At 39.5% G+C, this 18,924-nt stretch overlaps 2 protein-coding genes across 4 annotated transcripts in view; one reads left to right on the top strand and one right to left on the bottom strand.

The window, feature by feature from the left end:
* Positions 1 to 10,731, top strand: part of arhgap45b (Rho GTPase activating protein 45b) — a 40,543-nt gene extending 29,812 nt beyond the window's left edge. The window contains exons 15-23 of one of the 2 annotated variants that reach the window (XM_036587216.1): positions 352 to 450; positions 555 to 656; positions 2,072 to 2,235; positions 4,184 to 4,372; positions 4,468 to 4,605; positions 5,988 to 6,226; positions 6,692 to 6,929; positions 8,336 to 8,441; positions 8,664 to 10,731. In XM_036587216.1, the coding sequence (XP_036443109.1) occupies positions 352 to 450; positions 555 to 656; positions 2,072 to 2,235; positions 4,184 to 4,372; positions 4,468 to 4,605; positions 5,988 to 6,226; positions 6,692 to 6,929; positions 8,336 to 8,441; positions 8,664 to 8,935 (1,547 nt within the window). In that variant the 3' untranslated portion in view covers positions 8,936 to 10,731. The remainder of the gene's footprint in view (positions 1 to 351; positions 451 to 554; positions 657 to 2,071; positions 2,236 to 4,183; positions 4,373 to 4,467; positions 4,606 to 5,987; positions 6,227 to 6,691; positions 6,930 to 8,335; positions 8,442 to 8,663) is intronic. The other variant, XM_036587217.1, reaches the window with a different exon arrangement.
* A 1,277-nt stretch (positions 10,732 to 12,008) lies between these two features.
* Positions 12,009 to 18,357, bottom strand: polr2eb (RNA polymerase II, I and III subunit E, b). 2 transcript variants are annotated; one of them, XM_036587166.1, is made up of 7 exons: positions 18,236 to 18,357; positions 17,513 to 17,687; positions 15,897 to 16,012; positions 15,725 to 15,805; positions 15,588 to 15,646; positions 15,268 to 15,363; positions 12,009 to 15,142 (listed from the first exon to the last, which is right to left on the bottom strand). In XM_036587166.1, the coding sequence occupies exons 1-7, from the start codon at positions 18,290 to 18,292 to the stop codon at positions 15,061 to 15,063; spliced, it is 666 nt and encodes a 221-aa protein (XP_036443059.1). In that variant the 5' UTR covers positions 18,293 to 18,357; the 3' UTR covers positions 12,009 to 15,060. The 2 variants fall into 2 exon arrangements, with proteins under 2 accessions (XP_036443059.1, XP_036443060.1); XM_036587167.1 differs by having other exon boundaries at positions 14,970 to 15,142; positions 15,285 to 15,363.
* Positions 18,358 to 18,924: the final 567 nt, after the last annotated feature.

The raw sequence follows: 18,924 nt of genomic DNA, 5'->3' as shown, positions 1-18,924 counted from the left end.
TCAAGTACAGATTCCGTATCAAAGTTTAATAGGAACAAAGCAGGAGAGAAGACTAGGCAAACCTTCAATATTATTTCAGTTTACTTCCAGTAAAATTTTGTCACATAACTAAAAACAGTGCAGATATGTTCCTCTTTCCTGTTTACTTTTAAAGCAAAGATTTGAACAATCTGAGGAGATGTTATGGAGGTGGACTGGTGTTAGACAAGTCTAGTTATCAACTTTTAAAAGTTATGATGAAGAAGAATAATGTTTGAGTAATGAGGTACTCCAACATTATTTGATCGCCTCGTATGTTGTAGAACTGTATGGTAAGATGTGTATAATCAGTGATACTGTTCACTCCCGTAGCACGAAGTCACATGACCCACAAATCGTGGGGCTCCACAGTGAGCGACACAGACAGTGTGTGCGGAGGGAGCGGGCTGGGCTCCCCCACCACCAGCACAGGTAGGCTCTGGGTTTGGGGTTCAGCACTCTGGCATGCTATATTGTCTTGAATTCAGCAATATAAGACAGATTAAAGACTGATTTTGCCCCTGATGATGTTGCAGGTGACATCAGTAAAATGGCACGAACAGCATCCACAGGAACCATGTCATCAAACGAGGACCCGGATGAAAAGGATGGAAACATGGCCTCCTTTGAAACTCCCAGTGAGTCTGAGGATCTTATATCATTTACAGCAGGTTATCCAGACAAGAATGCCTCTAAAAGCTACGTCAGAAAGTTTTCACATTAAAACAAATTTGCTGCCTGATGCCTAAAAGCTGTAAGACAAGGATTTGGCCTAAAATGTTTTTTTTAATCTGTTTGTTGTGGAGAGGTACCTGCAGGGTGGTGTGAGGCGAAATAGTTCCTAAATAAATTTTTGTCACATTTTCGACTATTTTACCATCATCAACATTACATATAAATGTTCAGAAGACGTGTAGGTTCACTGGTGGTTTTGGAAAGTAAATAAAATATCTATATTTGTGTTGTTCCTATCAGCACCACTGTAAAGAAATCAGAGCTGAAAAGTTTCTCTATAATGAACCATATCAGTTTAAACCACTCTGAATGACTTGGGTTACATCTCAACCACTGAATTATGCAGAAATTTAGAAATATTGGTAGAATTCCCCTTTAAGGCCTTGTTAAACAATGTGAGTTTTACAGACACAAAAAAGCAACGAAAAAAACAAAAAATGCACATCAAGTTTTAAAAATCTAAACATTAACACAGTTGCAGTCGTTCACATCAGAGCTCATGGTTGCTCATGGTTTGTTTGCTCCTTTTAACGCTTTGAGCTCTGAGCTGATGCAGAGCCTCAAACTCCACACCTGCTGTAGTTCTTCCCACTCAGAGTGTTTGATTAATAACACAAGCAGAGCAGACCTGATGCAAAGGTTTCAGTGCATTCATAATCACACTGGCTTTTACATCTCTAAAAATGGACTCGAGTGAAAAGAGCTCACAACAACTGAACACTATTAACATACAGTACTCTTTTGATGGCATTCTTCTAAAGCCATATTGACTGTACAGTGCCAGCTAAATGAAGTAAAACCAGGCTGGAGTTTCAGAGTAAGAATCTGATTTATATTAAAAAAAGAAAGTTGTTATCAGTAATCAACAATACATCAGAAAGCAATGTTTTTTAATTCAGAACAGTCTTGTAGACATCATCTCATGGCAGTCTGAAATGAAATCATTCTTTGGCATCTTGAAGTTATTCTTTTTGGAACAAAACAGTCACATTTCTTTATGGGGGATTTCATCCTTGCTCATTCTTCTGCTTCTCTTTCACTGTAGAGAACAGTGTCTCATGGCTGCTACATCAAAAACCACCAATCAAATGATGTTATTTGTGTAACGAGATTAGTTGCGAGATGACACAGTTGACCACAAGCCAGCAGCTCTGTGGGTGGAGAAACAGTCAGTGTGGTGTGTGAAAGCCGGATGGATGGCAGCCATATGTGCCCATTTCTGTTAATTCATTTCATCTCTCAGAGAGCTTCAACCACACAGCCTCCTGTGATCTGATGACCCTGCTGACCTGCTGCTTCTTTCCATCTTTTCTTTCAGACATTAACGGCATCGAGCCTGAGATCGTGGTGCCCACTGGGCCGTTTCGGAACATCGGCTTGTCCAAAGCTGCGCAGACGCACCGACTGCGCAAACTGCGCTCTCCAGCTAAGTGCCGGCAGTGTGACAGCTACGTATACTTTCAGGGGGCGGAGTGTGAGGAGGTGAGGTCTCTCTGAGGCCCTGCCTCTTAAGGGTGTGGCCGTGCCTAGTGTTTCGTTTTTAGCTATGTTTCCAGGCAGTGCACGTTTTTTATTCTGTCTCAGTTCTGAACAGATCTAAAGTGTTAATCCAGGGCTAGCAGGCTGGTTACCTGGCTCAGGTGTGTTAGCTGGTGTAGTAGATCTGTTTTGAGTAGCTATATACAGTAGCTATTAGGACTGCGTGGTATTTCATCGTGATGTGAGTCATAAAAGGGCTATAAAAAGAGAACAGCCAAGATTCATAAAGTCTCCATATATAAGAAATATATTTATTTATTAACCAGAAACTTACTGAGATTTAAAACTTACTGAGATTTAAAATCTCTTTTACAAGAGGGTCCCGACCAAAACAGGCAGCAACACTTAACTTAATAATACATTGTTCCCACAAATCAAAGAACACATTACAAACATAAGACAGAAAATTATATATATATATATATATATATATATATATATATATGTATATATATATATATATATATATATGTATATATATATAAATATATAGTGCAGCTGTAGTAGGTAGTTGAGTGGTTCATTTTTGTTAATCTGAGGGAAAATCTGTGTTCACATGCACAATACAAATAATATCATCCAAACTTATGCGCATGTGTAGAGCACCGCTTAGTGTAGACGTTACCATGACAACGAGCATCCGGTCCAGTCAGAGTGAGACGAGCAGCAGTGAGCAGCGCTTGTGTTTATAATTGCTTTAAAATGATGTCAGACTCAGGAAAACGTCCTTCACATGTCCTTATTAAAGAAGGCTGAGAGGAAGACGTCGTGTTCTGAGACACATAAACTGGACGTCCGTCCCACCGCCGTCTTTTAAAGATCAGAGCATAAACTTCGTCTCCTCTGCAGACCAGTTTCTGCTCCCACCGTGTTGAACGTTATAAACTTTCACTATGATGCGAACAAACGTGCAGAATGCACTTAAACTTTCTGATTGGCGATGTAATCAGATACAGGCATTTACATGGTTATTATTCTTCTATTTAACAGATTATTTACAGGATTACCCACCTCGTTCAATTGCATAGAAATTGTATTCCGAATGGCCTCAATTGGACTAATTTGTTTTCCGATTGAAGTGTGTACACGCACGTATTCTATTCCAGTTGAGCAAGCAAAGTTTATTTACATAGCGCTTTTTACAACAGGTGTTGTCACAAAGCAGCTTTACAAAAAAAAAATCAGCATTACAGAAAGAAATCCGGGTCCAAGCCCCCATGAGCGTCGCCAGAGGCGACAGTGGCAAGGAAAAACTCCCTAAGAGAAACAGGAAGAAACCTTGAGAGGAACCAAGACTCATAAGGGGAATGAGAGTCAGTTCTGTAATGGGTGACCGATCACAGATTACAGTATAACAGAGCAGCAGAAACTCTGGCAGGTATAGAACTGACAGGGAAAACTAATTACCAAAGGCTTGACTATACAAGTAAGTTTTTAGCCTAGACTTAAAGACTGAGGCTGTGTCTGAGTCCCGAACATTAACAGGAAGATTATTCCAAAGCCGGGGGGCTTTGTATGAGAAGGCTCTCCCCCCTAACGTAACTTTATTAATTCTAGGTACTAATAGTAAGCCAGCACCTTGTGATCCAAGTAGGCGTGATGGTTCATAGTGGGAGAGAAGTTCACTCAGGTACTGAGGGGCGAGTCTGTTTACAGCTTTCTAAGTCAGTAAGAGAATTTTATAATCAATGCGAAATTTAACTGGTGACCAGTGTAGGTTTGATTGAGCTATTAGTCGGATTATTAACGGATTATTAGGCTGTTTATTATTAGGCTTATGTAAACACTGCTGTTCTCTTATGTAAGAATATGCTGTTTTTCTGCAGACGAACCAGAGGAAAGTGAAAAGTGTCTTACTTGTGTCTAACATGTTCCTGTTTACTCGTTCCAGTGTTTCCTGGCCTGTCATAAGCGCTGCTTAGAGACTCTGGCTATTCAGTGTGGTCATAAGAAACTGCAGGGCCGCCTCCAGCTCTTTGGGCAGGAGTTCTCCCTGGTGTCCAACAACAGCTCCGATGGCATCCCCTTCATCATCAAGAAGTGCATCTGTGAAATAGAAAGGAGAGCGCTTAGGATGAAGGTGAGTGGTGAGGCTGAAAGCCAGTGGGCGGAGCTTAACTACAGAAATGCAAATTCCCTGAACGTGCTTCTATCCCTCCGTCTTCCTGAACTCAGGGCATTTACCGGGTGAACGGGGTGAAAACACGAGTGGAGAAGCTGTGCCAGGCCTTCGAGAATGGCAAGGAGCTGGTGGAGCTGTCCCAGTCCTCTCCACACGACATCAGCAACGTGCTCAAACTCTACCTGAGACAGGTGTGCCTGCGCTTTCCACCCTTTAGCAGCCCAGAACAAAACACAAAGCCTCAAAGTCAAAAAGTTTGTTTATTGTGGTTATACACTGAAATGGAATTCAAGATTGAGAATACCAGCTTCCTAAAATGATAGTTCAGCAAAAAAAATCACATTTCCGTAATTTTCTAGGGCTCGATATGACCGATACCAATTTTAAGGGGCTAAAAATTTTGATGTAATTTTAAATTTATGCTTAGTAGATTTTTTTACTCCTATTATATATTGTACTCCTGTAGTTTTAGTTAAACAATGCTTTACCCACAGATATTATGTACAGTTCTCATTTGTTGAACTCAAATAAACAACCAAAACTCTTAAATAATATTAATGCTGTAGCACTGGGGGTGGAGCGATCCAGAAATCGGTTTTGGTTTCTATTCATTACATCTCATTGTAAATTAGTTCTTCATTAAAATGATCTTGACTTTCAAAGCATTCACAGCTCCAGCCTGAAGCCCAGATGCTCACATGCTGTTGCTATGACTCCATAACCACAGCCCTCTCAAATACAGCTTTTAAAAGACAAGAAGTTCCGTTGGTGGCTCTCTTGATAAAACCAAAGTTATTTCAAACTATTGCAATGCTGTGAATGTGTTTATCGCTGTAGTTTGTAGTGTCTGAAGTATCGTTTACAAGCAAAACACAGAATTAATGCTGCAAATAGTAGTAATGCTGGTAAGGTTAGCCCTGGAGGATGCCTTGGATAAATCAATGAGCAGCCAACTAACAAAAGCAACAGCAATGGAACAAGCTCCAGTTTCCCTTGAAGCAAAGTGATTCCCTCGATGCCATGGCCAACTGATATATCTGTGGTGCCTTGTTATCTTCCCCTTATCTCAAATGTTGCCAGTCGGCCAAGACATGTTTGGTGTCTGAAGTTGGCTACTTTTTTAGCACAAGAGTTACATGGATAATGAAGCTAACAACTGCACTAAATGACTTGACTTTGTGACATACTGTTATATAAAAATGGACCAAAAGTACATCATACAGATAAAAACAATAGAGACAGCCTGGCAGCTCATTTGTTATAGATTACTGTGTGTCTTTCAGTGTCAGAAACCACATAATCAGATCTATTTAAGATTAACTTAACAGTTTGATACAGTTTAAGGCAAGTATGTAATTATTAAGCCATGCAGTTTATGGTGAGTATAAGCTCCCATTACTTTTTAGCTACATTAGCCTCGAAGCTCCAGTGCAAAATTAGACTCAAAACATCTTTACCAATCAACTCCACTTGGGCTAAGAGGAAAATGTAAGATATCTTAGTAAACTCTAACTTTGATAATGGGCTGAAGATTTTCATGTATTTACAGTCACATTTCAATTCCTCCATCCAGCTTCCAGAGCCCATCATGCCTTTCCGCCTGTACAATAGTCTGATGGGCCTGGCTAAGGAGAGCTTGGCCCTTGTGGGGCCTGAGGGGGCCGAGGCTGGGAAGGGGCCGGACCTGGTGGATCTGGGCCAAGGGACGGACCCTGAGCTCATGGCCCTGGTGCACCGACTGAAGGAACTCCTCGCAGATCTCCCCAAAGCTAACATCACCACGCTACGCTACATAGCGCGCCACCTACGCAGGTACCAAAGACTTCCTCTGTACCACTGACACACTACAGAAGACTCTGTGATCCTCCTTTAAGATAAACAGACGACAGTTCGTCATTTTTGGCTTGCTGTTTTAGTACTATGGAAATTTCAGCACTATAGAAATGATACATTGTTTTAATTTTGGTAATTACGTGATTCATAAACTTTGAATACTTTTTTCACAGTCTGCGCATTAAGGCAAAGAAAAATTTATCACCTGAAGCAAGAATTGGCCGTTTATACCTTTAGCTCCATCTAAAACCATTTTGCAAACAATTCTAGCACTTTTTATCCTACAGTTTTTCTGGGAAAAGCAGCGTTTACATTTTTAGCATTAGTTTTATGTGTAAAACTCTTTTTAGCCTCAATCTTGTAGGATTTCAAAATAAATGGCATTTTTGTTAAAATAAATCCTTTTTTTAAACCTCAGTGTATGCATGTTTTTTCACCCTCTAGAATTGCCGAACTGGAAGAGGATAATAAAATGAGCCCCAGTAATTTGGGTATTGTGTTTGGACCCTCGCTGATGCGGCCCCGGCCTTCAGGGGCCACGGTGTCCCTCTCATCTTTGGTGGATTACCCCTTCCAAGCCCGAATTGTGGAGACCCTCATTGTGTTTTACCGCACTATCTTTCCATCCGAGTCACACCACACAGGCAGCACCAGTGCAGTCACCTCCCCATCTCTGCAGCAGGTGTGTGTGTGCATTGGAGATTCTCAGTGCTCAGATGGACTGACGAGGATTTTACTAATCCAATTCAGTGATTGTTCCTAAAACAGGAAAACTGTTATATGGTACATTAAGACACTTAAGTTAATTCATTAGGGAGAAAATAAGAGCAATCCTAAGAAATGTAGGGCATAAAATTACACTAAGATAGGTAAAAGTCCTGCATCCTTCTGTGTGTGAAAGAATTCTTCAAGGGGCACAAAATGAAAAGCGTAAACATCACTTCATCTGCTGTAAACATGCCACCAACTGCAATGCTGCAGTATTCTCTAGAGCAAGATTTTCCAGTTTAAAGACCGAAAACCCACCTCCTGTGATGTCTTGAAGGTTCAGAGGAACTTTTGACAAACTACGAGCACTTTGGTGGGGGTTGCTTTAGAGCAGGCTCTATGAAATGTCTTTTTCTGCTGGCTGGTGAACATAGAAAAAAGCCTGAATTCTAACGTTACTGCTAGGAAGACGAATATCACATCTATATTTATTAGCCTCCACATTAGTGGATTTCTTTGTCATGCAGGGGGAATTTAGAAAGGTAGTACAGTGTATTGTTTGTACTGCATGCTGGGTATTGTAGTGAGAAAATACTCATGGATGAAAATACAAAACGGACACAAAACTGCCAAACCGACGAGGCTGATAAATAGTAGATAGTGTGTGCTACAAAATATGACTTAACATGACAATAACATGAAATGCTCGTTTAATGCTGGAATGCTCTTTTAAGTTTTGAATTTCTTAAGATAGTTACGTGTTTTTTAAATATGTGCAGTGTTTGGGTAGCGGTCTGGAAGGCTCTGGTGTAGGCGCACTGTTCCCGTATTTTGTATGAGACCATAATTTGACCATAATTACTTCCAAAAGATGGAAAATAGTGCAAAGAATATGGTGGGATGAACCAAAATGGGAATGCCAGTATCCAATATTGTACATATCTGCTGACACCAATACATACAGAAACCGGGAATAGAGCTACTTGATATAGCATTATGGAGAAATAACATTTATTTCTGTAGGGATACAAATGCACTAAAAATGAATTAAATGCAGATATTTTAGTGTTATAACCCAAAACATTGCCAAACATTCTGCTCTTCCAGAGTACAGTAAATACATCAAATATCAATTTGAAATATCAATCAAATCTTAACAGAGTTTTTTAAGCAATTATCTATCAGTGCTGATAGAATTCTGATATATTGTGCGTCCCTAGTACTGTTGTGTACCCGAATATCAACCCCTATTGATTTTTGGTTGTTAGAACATTGGTCTTCTGTGTTGTTTGCCATTGATTTATGCATTCATGTTTGAAGCAGGACTGGCACATGTTAACCTTTACTGTACCTTTTATTACACTGAATTTGCTTTTGCAGGAGAGCAGTGTGGATGGGGAGGACTCTGGGACAAATGATGGAGATGAAGCAGATCACACTGAGGAACATGGAGGAACCGAGGTGGCCAAGCTATGTGAAGGCAGAGGTGAGGCATTACAGGACTTGTGGATATTGTTGTACTTAATCAAACCCTAAGGGTCCGTATGTGGGCCCACTCTTCAACCTCATTCTCTCTCCCTCTCTCATAACTGCATAACTTACACATTAGTTTCATAGTAGTTAATTGATCACTTATAGTAGTTGCTGAATAATAAGTGTTATGATTATTAACTATGTATATATGTTTGATCATGTGTTACTTCAACAGAAGGCTCCACAGGCACGCTTGGCTCGCTGGAGCACAGCCTGGACTCTGACTCAGAACTGGAAGAGGAAGGACGGGCAGAAGTGCAGACGCTCAGTCCCATGGACCAGTGCAGCAACGAGGAGCCTGGCCATCCTCCTGCAGCCACTGACCTTCAAAGCCCCTCTGGCTCGGACAGTGAGCCTCCTGCTCTGCCTGATAGTGAGCCTCCAGAACTCCACACTCCAGAGGAGGAGACAGCAACGAGCTCACTGGGAGATCAGCTGGTCCAATAACAACAGGGCACTTCCCCCAGTGTCAGTCGGGGACAATGTCCAGCTGCAGGGACATTTCTAAGAACACTGCAGTGTTATAATCATCTCAGGTACTAGAAGAGTGCACAGTATGGACCAAATGTAATATTGTGATTGCACTCACTGGCCACTTTATTAGGTACTTGTTTCTACACACACAGCTCCACTTACCATATAGATGCACTTTGTAGTTCTACAGTTACAGACTGTAGTCCATCTGTTTCTCTGTATACTGGATCATTCTGCTGATCACACTGCTGATTTAAGAATAGTCCACCAACCGAAAATAACCAGCCAACAGTGTCTTGTGGTCAGAAACTGTCCACTGATGAAGGACTAGAGGATGTCTAACACGAACTGCACAGTAACAGATGAGCTACTGTCTCTGACTTTACAAGATACACCGATAACGTGTGCCTAATAGAGTGGGCAGTAAGTGGACACAGTGTTTAAAACTCCAGCAACACAGAGGGTGCATTGTTACATATTACGATTACAATATAACTTACAACATATTGAAGGGGAATTCCACTAATATTTCAAAATTTCTGCATGGTTCAATCACTGAGATGTGAATAAAGTCATTCAATCAACATTTTTTTACAGTGGTGGTGACAGGAACCAGGGGTTGTAGACAAATATATCACAAATATAGTGATTTAATTTATTATCCAAAATCACCAGTGAACCTACGTGAACCTGCACCTTTCCCTGAATGGATATTAAAAAAAAAGGTTTTAGGGCAAAATCTTTTCTCAGGACTATTCTTACACAATGTCTCCGGCATTAGGCTGTTATACGTAACTACTTTATGTAATAAATTAATCTGAGAGGGTTTTTTTAGAGGCATTTAACACTTTGGATGGCTGGTTCCCATCACTGCCACCGTGAACAGTTCTGAGTCAGTAAGTTTCTCTAGAACAGAGCATTTCATGCCAAACCACTCTGAATGAATCTGTTTACATCACAACCAGTTCATTATGTAGAAATGTTGAAAAATCTGTGGAATTCTCCTTTAAAAATATACTAACGTATCACTGATGTGACGTGGATATGAAGTTTAGTTCTGCATTAATTTTGACCAAAAACATTTACATTTGCTGGATCAGGTGAACGTCTAAATTCATCCAGACACCCACACAAATTCATCTGGAGCATCTGAGGCTCACAGCACATAATAAAGCATTTAGTATTGGTTAGAGGGTCATTTGCATATTGCAGCCTTCCCCAATATCAGTACTTGCAAAGGCCAATATCACAGTGAAGATGAACAAACGCTGTATTGTGCAGCTCTGGTTCCTGGAGTGGTGAAATGCCACATTACCATGATGGTTGTTCCATGGAGATGTTTGGAAGCCCTCACTGTGGTCATCTATGAATGTGTCTTAACGTGATTTGCATGTTGCTTCTGGACTGTGGTTTTAAGGACTGTGAATGTGACAGTGTTCCTCTTAACCACATATCAATACAGTTTTATGATGGAACAGATATTTAAATGATTTTAGTGCCATTGCTTGTGCAAGGGTTTGAAAGTGAATCTTATTCTTTCCTGATTTCAAGCAGTTTTCAGTTTAGTATTATTTTATGACGCTTCAGTAGACCACATGCTTTTCATACTTCTAGTATGCAAGTTTTTTCATTATTACCAAAACCACATCGCGTGAAATGCTCACAAATGTGTTGTTCTGCCAAATAAATTGCTTTATTATACTATACTTTTAATAAATAAAAATAAAACAGCAAGAACGTTTCTGTAAAACGCAGTGTGGGGTTATGTGGGTTCCACTCTGAATTTGCATATTTATATGCCGTACACAGTTGTATGCAAAAAGTTTGGACGGCTCTGGTCAAAGTACATGTTTTGTTTTTTTTCCTAAGTGAAACTAAATTCACACATCCTCTACAGAGAACACACTTCTGCACACTTTAGTGCACAGTTCTTTTTCATTTCCTGAATTTAACATAATGGGGAAAAAATCTAATCTAAAATGTGGCCTGTGCAAAAGTTTTGGCACATTTTATATTTTATGTTTGATGTTAAATTTGGCAAAAAAATAAAAACATTGTGCAGAAAAATGCCATATTTAGCTCCAGTCCCCGTAAAGGATGTGTTAACTTATTGTCCCACAAAAATAACCAAAAACATATGTAATTTGCATGTTTTTTTCAGTGGGAGCCAATACTATTAGATCTAAGTCTACAATTTGGGCCATAAATGTCAAAACTTGATCAACAAGAGAAAATACCTCTATGACGATGCTAATGTGTAGTGCATCTCAGGGTGAAATGGGCTGATAAGAACAGAAAATTAAAATAATTTCGCGGGCCGAATAGGACTGTCACGGGCCTGACTTGGGCCACAGGCCTTGTGTTTGACACATGGGGTCTAACTTGTCTACAGATAGTTCACAAGCTCTGTGTTTATGTCAGATTTCCTCATTTAAAACTTGCTAAGCCAACATTGTAGATGAGGTGTTGTATACTAAAATTGCAGCTCTTTTAAATTCGATTTTAATATAAAAACGATTCATCCTTCGGCCCTAGTCCCGTTCCAAACAACTGACCGAATCCTGGTTAGACTGCCACTCATATTCACAGCCACTCAAGTATCTAGAACTTCCAGAAGGTCTACAGTGATGTTTTTTCTCACAAAAAAAATGATGGCACAGCTGGTTTGGCTGCAACACAGAGACCACTGAGAAAATAAATCCTGATTGGACAATATTCAGCTGGGCGTGTCGATATTGGAACCCTTTTGTTTCTCATCAAAACAATGAAATATGACTATTGCATGATTATGACTATGATTATTGCAATACTTGCAGTGTAAATACAAAAAGCATGATGATTCTATTAAATAGAAATGCTCTAAAAATCACAGATGTATTTTTTAGTTCCAAGAAATCTTGAGGCCATCTCTAAAAGCGCTGAAGCTTCCCCGCTGGCTTTATGCATTCCTTCTGGAAAGGTCTGTCTAGAAATATTCAGACCTGTTATTGAGCGAATTGAGAGAAAGAGAGTACTACTCTTCCTCCCTCGGCAGAGCACTACATTCAAAAGCTGACTCTGATGTGGGCCTATAACGTTCACATTAGATGTAAACACGCTTAGGGAACTGTTACTCTCACCTCTGTTTAACTCCTGCTTTAACAGTGGAGTATATTTCTGGATGGTGAAGAGGGAGGAGTTGTAACCCATGCAAATTGAGCCACAAAGGGAACATGCACTTACCAAACCGTATTCAGTGAAGTGCAAGGCTGGGTTCACTTAAAATGAGCACACTGTGTGGATGGTTTAACTGTGCAGCGGCTACTGACGTAGGCAACCTGATGGCTTTCTGGAGGAAAAAAAAGGTTAGTGGCTTCTGTTCCCTGACTTACAGGACATGACAGCATAGCTCCTTCAATAAATAAGACTTTATTAACACTGTTATCAATGGCTTAATAAATATTTGCTGTAGGAAAAAGGAAAAAACGAATGAACAGTTCTACAAGATAAATGATTCATGTGGCGGCAGGTACAGAAATGGTCAGCCTGTAACTTCAGCCTTCAGAAAGACTGTAGACAGGCAGTAAAGTCAATGAAATCATACATGGAAGAAAGAAAATACGCACTGCATTCAGGGGTGATATGGCAAAAATATATCACAATACTTCGAGACATTTTACGATACACAAAGTATCACAATATTAAGTTTAGAGTAGATCGATGATTTTTATTCAATGTTTTTACAAACCGTGTTGCACTGAATCCAATTAAACAGGCCTAATTATGCTCGGTTTGTAACGAAATGTAGTTAGTGTTCTTTAAGTACTGACGATATCCACGCTATGCTCAGAAGAGAATACTGTAACATAATTTATCATGATAATGATAAAATCTTGTCATATTGCCTAACCATAGCTGCATTATGTTCAAAGTTATGCAAGGCCAAATTAATCATATTTTCCCCTTTTTTGCATGCAAATAGTTATGAATACATTGTGCTTTTATCCCATTTCTATCCCAATAATAACAGTTGCAGCCAGTAAGCTAGGAGGAGCATGCTAACATGCTAACTGCCCCACTCTGACTAACCTAGACCAGCGTTTCTTAACATTGGCCCAGGATTTCCCTGAAATGTACAAAACTGCACGGCATTCTGAACGGAGAGTCTCCATTGAAAAGAAAATTTAGTCTAAAAATAGGCTGAATCTCTGCCCAAGAAACTGACCCCCTTGGTGATCTATGGCTTGCTAGTTAGATTAAAGGGTTGAATCAAGTGTACTTGATCCAGAACTACATGTGCAGTGCAGGCAGAATCCAGAACCAAGGATTTAACTATGACAGGTTAAGGAGTTCTTATTGCATTATTACTGTTGTTTAGTATTAGGCTGAAATGCATTGTCTCTAAAAGTGGCTCTCAGTGTCAGTCAGTAGGACTCCACACAGTGCACATTGTTTTCCTTACTCTAACAAACTTTGGTAAATACCTTAAGTTGAATCACACAAACAATGTGCAGTCAATTCGGTTTAAAGTGCTAGGACGTAAACAGTTACACTGTAGTTCAGTGAAGAATCAACTTTACACAGTTTCCCCTTTCACCCCAAATGTAGTCAATCAGCAGAACATGCATTATTCTGTGGTCAATGTCACGCCCATATCAAGGACACAGGATCTAAGCAGTTTTCTCTATGGGGAAAAAATTACATTTGTTTTTTCGCCGCACTATAGTACACAAAAATGTTCCAAAGCTGGTATGTTTTGCCCTGTGCACATTTTCAACCTGATTATCACTGGATCTTCTGAATTACAAGGTCATTAAGAGGTCAAAATACAAAGAATACTACATCCATGCTAATAGCACACCAACACTCCTGTGCATTGATATGAAACCAGTTTAGACCTGGAGCTCCTAATATGGGCACGACATGACTTCTGTATAGTTCTATATAGAAGGAAAGTGGTCAGATCGCCCCCTGCTATTTTAGTTCAAAACACAGGCTGACAAAGATTTAGAGGTGAGGTTTAAGATGTAGTTATGTTTGATATTATATCAGTGATAAGATTATTAACAGTAAAAGGCAGAAACACGGTTTTTAATGAGTGTTTTCCCAAAACAGACAATGTCTGTCACATGGATGACAAAAAGCCCTGGGTTTTGAAGTTCACTTGTTGTTTGAACTCCACAGTTCTACTGTATTTATTGGTGATGTGCTTATATGGTCATGGATTGTTTTAGAAAATGTAAATATATTTACATGATTTTTAATACATTATATAAAACATTTTAATAGTGAAAGTATTAGAGAAGCCACATATGCACGTCTATTTGAGATGAATTAACAAATCGACATGGTTTGAGGCAAGAGTGCGATGATTTAGGCATGTAGGTTGCACAGTGCTGATTGAAAAACTATAAGCTTCCATTATGCAAACTACATTAGCCTTGTAGCTCCCATGCAAAACTAAAGAAGCAAACTTCAGACACCAAATATGTCTTGGCCAACTGACTGTTTGGAGGGAAAGGAATACTTTGCAAATTTGATTTTTCACCAAACTATTCCTTAAAGGGGAATTCCACCAATTTTTCAAAATTTCTGCATAATTCAATGATGTAAAAAAAGGCAATCAGAGTGGTCTGATGTGAAATCATACAGCCGAGTGAAATTTACAGACTCACAGCCATTTAATTTACTATCTAAAATGACCAGTGAACCTACATGTTTTATTTGTAATGTTGAGGACGGTAAGGAATGTTTCACCTGTATGTGCCCGACTGATATGAACGTATTTTAAAAAAATATATGTTTTAGGCCAAAATCACATCTCAAAACTATCACACAACAATATGTCAGACATCAGACAATGTATATATAACAACTTCATGTAATAACTTTCTGTGAGGGAGCTTTTAGAGGTGTTAAACTCTTCAGATGTCTGGTTCCTATCACCACCACTGTGAACAATTCTGACTCTGTACGTTTCTCTAGAACAGAGAATTTCACACTGAACCGCTCTGAATGACTTTGTTAACCATTAAATTATGCAAAATGTTTGAAAAATCAGTGAAATTCATCTTTAAAACCTGAATACTAACTCAGTTAATGCTCACTGGCTTATTCATTTAGATAAAAATAGTTTCATTGAACCAGTCTGTATGTGATATATCGCCCCGCAGTTTCACTTGGTCGAATAATCTTGACAACCTGAAAAAGAGCAAAAGAGAAGACTGGGGTTTTTTTTTGGTAACAGATAACCTCAGCGGTGGGTGCTGTTTACACTTCCTGCTAAATGCATGCAGCAAAACATACTGCTTGCTGGTGCTACTGACCTGTCAGGTCTCCTTACCTGGCCTCTTTTCAGGCCAAAATAGCGAGCCACAGGATCCCCAGCTTGGATTCTGGGCAGTTGGCTTTCCTTTAGTTTACTGGTGGAGGTTGTTAAGGAACCCTCAGGAGCAAAGAAACTGTTTTTATCAGCTGTGAATTCACGCCAACACACGCGCAAACACATGACTGTGTGGAAACGGGAACTTCACAAAAACAATAGACACCAATGTATTCTGCCCATTTTCTTACAGAAACATGAAATGACACTTATTGTGACCTTAATGTGAAACAGGAAACGAGTGGTGCCAGTTTCAAAAGATACTATCGTGCCAGCAGCTCTGAAACTTCCTCTTTAGTCATCACTATGTGCTCAGGTACAAGCTGAAAAGAAATAAAGAACAGATCACATTTATGCATAAATGAAAAGCACAGCAGTTAGAAACTAGAGAAAGCCCTCACCTCGTGTTCAGTGATATTAATTAGAAGCTCCTGTTGAAGAAACTGTTCAAGTATGTATTTGGGCGCCATGTCGACTAGAGACTGGGATTTGAAAAGGTGACACAGAAACATGGTTAGCCTGTAGTGTTTAAAAGCCATTAAACAATAGCAAAGTATGTATTCAGGGCTTCACCTGCTTAGCTGAAGGCGTCATACCCATCTGAACAACAATAATGGCTCGGGTGATGTTTTCTTCTTGCATTCTCTGGCAGTACATCTTGATGGTCTTAATTCCAACTTTGGGCTCCTCTGTGTGCAATCAAAGAATAGCGGATTAGGGTTTTTTTCACAGGAAGGCATTAAAGTTGAGTGGGTGTTAAAGAGAAATTCCATGTAATCTTTTTCTGCATAATTAAATAGTTATGATGTAAACAAAGTCATTCAGAGTGGTTTGGTGTGAAATAATCCATTCTGGAGAAACTTACCGAGTCAGAATTGTTCACAGTGGTGGTGATAGGAACCAGACGTCTGCATCTAAAGCTCCCTTACTGCCTGACATTGTTTTATCATAGTTTTGCAACAAGCTTTTTACCTGAAAAATATTTTTTAAATACATGTTATGAGGAGAAAAAAGCAGGCAGTTTTTAAAATTTCCCATTATTTCATTATTATCAATGCTACCTATAAAAACTCAGAAGACTCACATGGGTTCACTGCTTTTCTTAGACAGTAAATAAAATGTTTGTGTTGTAGACCTGGGTTCCTATCACCACCACTGTAAAGAAATCATTAAAGACTTATTAAACAGTGAATCATTTCACATTATACTACTCTGAATGACTTTATTTACATCTCAGTGATTGAACTGTGCAGTCATTTTTGAGCTGAAAACATGACATATATCCCATCTTTCATTACAAGTGTTATTCATTGGGCCTACCACAACCATTACACAATCTCCAAATTGAAATGATTTGAGATAATCGTAAATATTTCAGCTTTTTTTCCAACAGTCATTAGATTTTACAGGTAAATTAAGTGGCAACAAATAAACTGTGAATTGGGTTTGTTGGGTTGAGGCAAATAAAGGTAAATAAAAGAAAGAAGTAAATGCCTTCATTGAGACACATCATGTGGATTATAAAAACAAACTAACTTGGTTCTAACTTGGTGCTCTAACATGTTTAGATGGCAGAGCTAAGGAATGCTAGTTTATTGTTAACTATGTAGCTAATTCTAATGTTTTGGGCAGAATCATTGTGTTTTTGCTTATATTTTCACTCATAAAGAACAGGTAGCTGTGCTCATCTGTACACATAATTCTCTGTAACTGTAAATGTTTGTTGTGAGTGTTGATTTGACAGTACAACCAGTGTCAGCTACAGTAAACACAGCTAGCACATAAGGTGGCTAATCAGCCACTTTAAAGGTTGTATTTTAATTTGGAAGAAAACAATTCAATTGGTCCATCAAAATTGTTTATACAACAATTAATTGTTGGCTAAAAGTTCATGATTGAGACAGCCTTATATTCATTTATCTTAATGAAGCAAGGACCAAGCACTAAAGGACCTTTTTTGTAAGGACTTATTATTTTAATAATTGTGATTGGAAAAGTTTGTGATCATCCATCTTTCCCACCATTTTGATCGTGTTTTATTTCAGTCACACTCATTTAAAAGGTCTAGCTGATGGTAAACCCCACATTCGGGTCTACCTTGATTTCTCTCACACTCTCAGTATGACTGCATTTGTGGTAAAGGACTGATGGCAGGCAGCTTGAGTGGACTGATCAGGTGCCTGACATACCAGGGAAGAAAACAAACATCTGGTCAGTGGGATCATCATTGTGGGCAACTAGGATGGTGAGGTCAGTTCGCCGTGGGCGACCCTCGCTCGGTTTGTCTCCAAATTGACTTCTGAACTCGTCCAAGGTCTGATCCAGTTCGTCTTGTGTCACCAAGTAGCCCCGGTCATGGCAGAGCTGGAAAATGGAAGTCACCGTGTGAAATGGCTGATTTTTGTTTTTGTTTAAATAAGGAACAACGGCTTAGTCATCTTCAGAGATGCTGTCAGAGCTGTCACAGGATCGGTCACTCTTAGCCTGCTTTAAGGTTTGCATACGAAACGTGAGGTAATATTTAGCCTATTTGTAGTTCAGCAGTGTCTACCAGTCAGAAGGAATCAGGGGGGATGTCTCTGAAAGCCAGTGCACTTTCAGCACGTACTGTAAAAGTGTAAAGCGGCTTTGTTACAGTGTTGTAAAATGGACTATGAATGAAACTGAACTAAAACGATTGTTTTAAACTGCTTTTCCTTTTACCTACAAAGAACGCAGCTGAAGTTAGCTCCTTATTTGAATTTTTTCCGTTCCACCTTAAATGGTGTAGAAGTGACATTCTGGCGCCAGCATGTACTGCAACTGCTGCACCATTTAAGGTGGAACGGGGAAATTGGAAAACTTCAGCCTCGTCTAAAAAGAAAAGTTACATTTTCCGCATTGGTTAAGTGTTCAAGCGCCTCTCGGTTCACCTGCATGATCGTTTTTCGAATTTTCCACAGTCTGTACGTTTCTTCTTCATCATCCATGTCAATAAGCAATATTGATAAGCTGACACGCGAGTGTTTACGTCTCTCCCTGGCCGGCGCGTGCAGATGACGCCGCAACGTGCGCAGACGCTGGAAGTTGGGGGCGGAGCTTAGCGTAGAAATCAGCCTGGCTGAATCTCAAATGGCTCCTTACTCCCTACATAGTGCACTGCACAGACCCTGAAATCATGCCTTCATCATTCAAATAGTGCATCAAATGTCCAAGGAATCTTGATTTTCAACTATAGGCTGCACGTTTTCCTATTGGACGTCTTGTATTATCGTTAAAGCCATTCTTTTGTGACTCATGTAGTGCACTATGTAGGGAGTAGGGAGCCATTTGAGGTTCAGCAAGTTCTATTTAAACTGAGGTGGGGTGACTGACTTTATCAGACAAATTAAAATACTGTATTTTTTCAGGTTATACATGCATAATATTTTCCATCTAGCTGATACGTTTTGTTCTCTCACCCAGAAGTTACTGGAGCATATTAGAATACAGTGTCTGAAATCTGCAGAGATTTTTCTAAATAGGGCGTAGGGATTGAGTGAAAGAGTGAACAAGGGATTTGGCATTTAGGAGATATTTTCATGAATGAATACACACACATAATGCAGGGGAACCCAAAGTT

This window comes from Colossoma macropomum, unplaced genomic scaffold (assembly GCF_904425465.1).
Source record: "Colossoma macropomum unplaced genomic scaffold, Colossoma_macropomum, whole genome shotgun sequence".
In the NCBI taxonomy this organism is placed as follows: Eukaryota; Metazoa; Chordata; class Actinopteri; order Characiformes; family Serrasalmidae; genus Colossoma; species Colossoma macropomum.
This window is presented reverse-complemented; position numbering and strand designations above follow the sequence as displayed.

Bases quoted from the DNA above. Each gene is read 5' to 3' on its own strand.
- polr2eb (XM_036587166.1), bottom strand. From the start codon at position 18,292: ATGGATGATGAAGAAGAAACGTACAGACTGTGGAAAATTCGAAAAACG. The intron at 16,013-17,512 runs GTATGTCAGGCA...GATTGCACACAG, and splicing joins GATGTTTGTTTTCTTCCCTG to AGGAGCCCAAAGTTGGAATT. The intron at 15,806-15,896 runs GTGAAGCCCTGA...TTCAAATCCCAG, and splicing joins TGACGCCTTCAGCTAAGCAG to TCTCTAGTCGACATGGCGCC.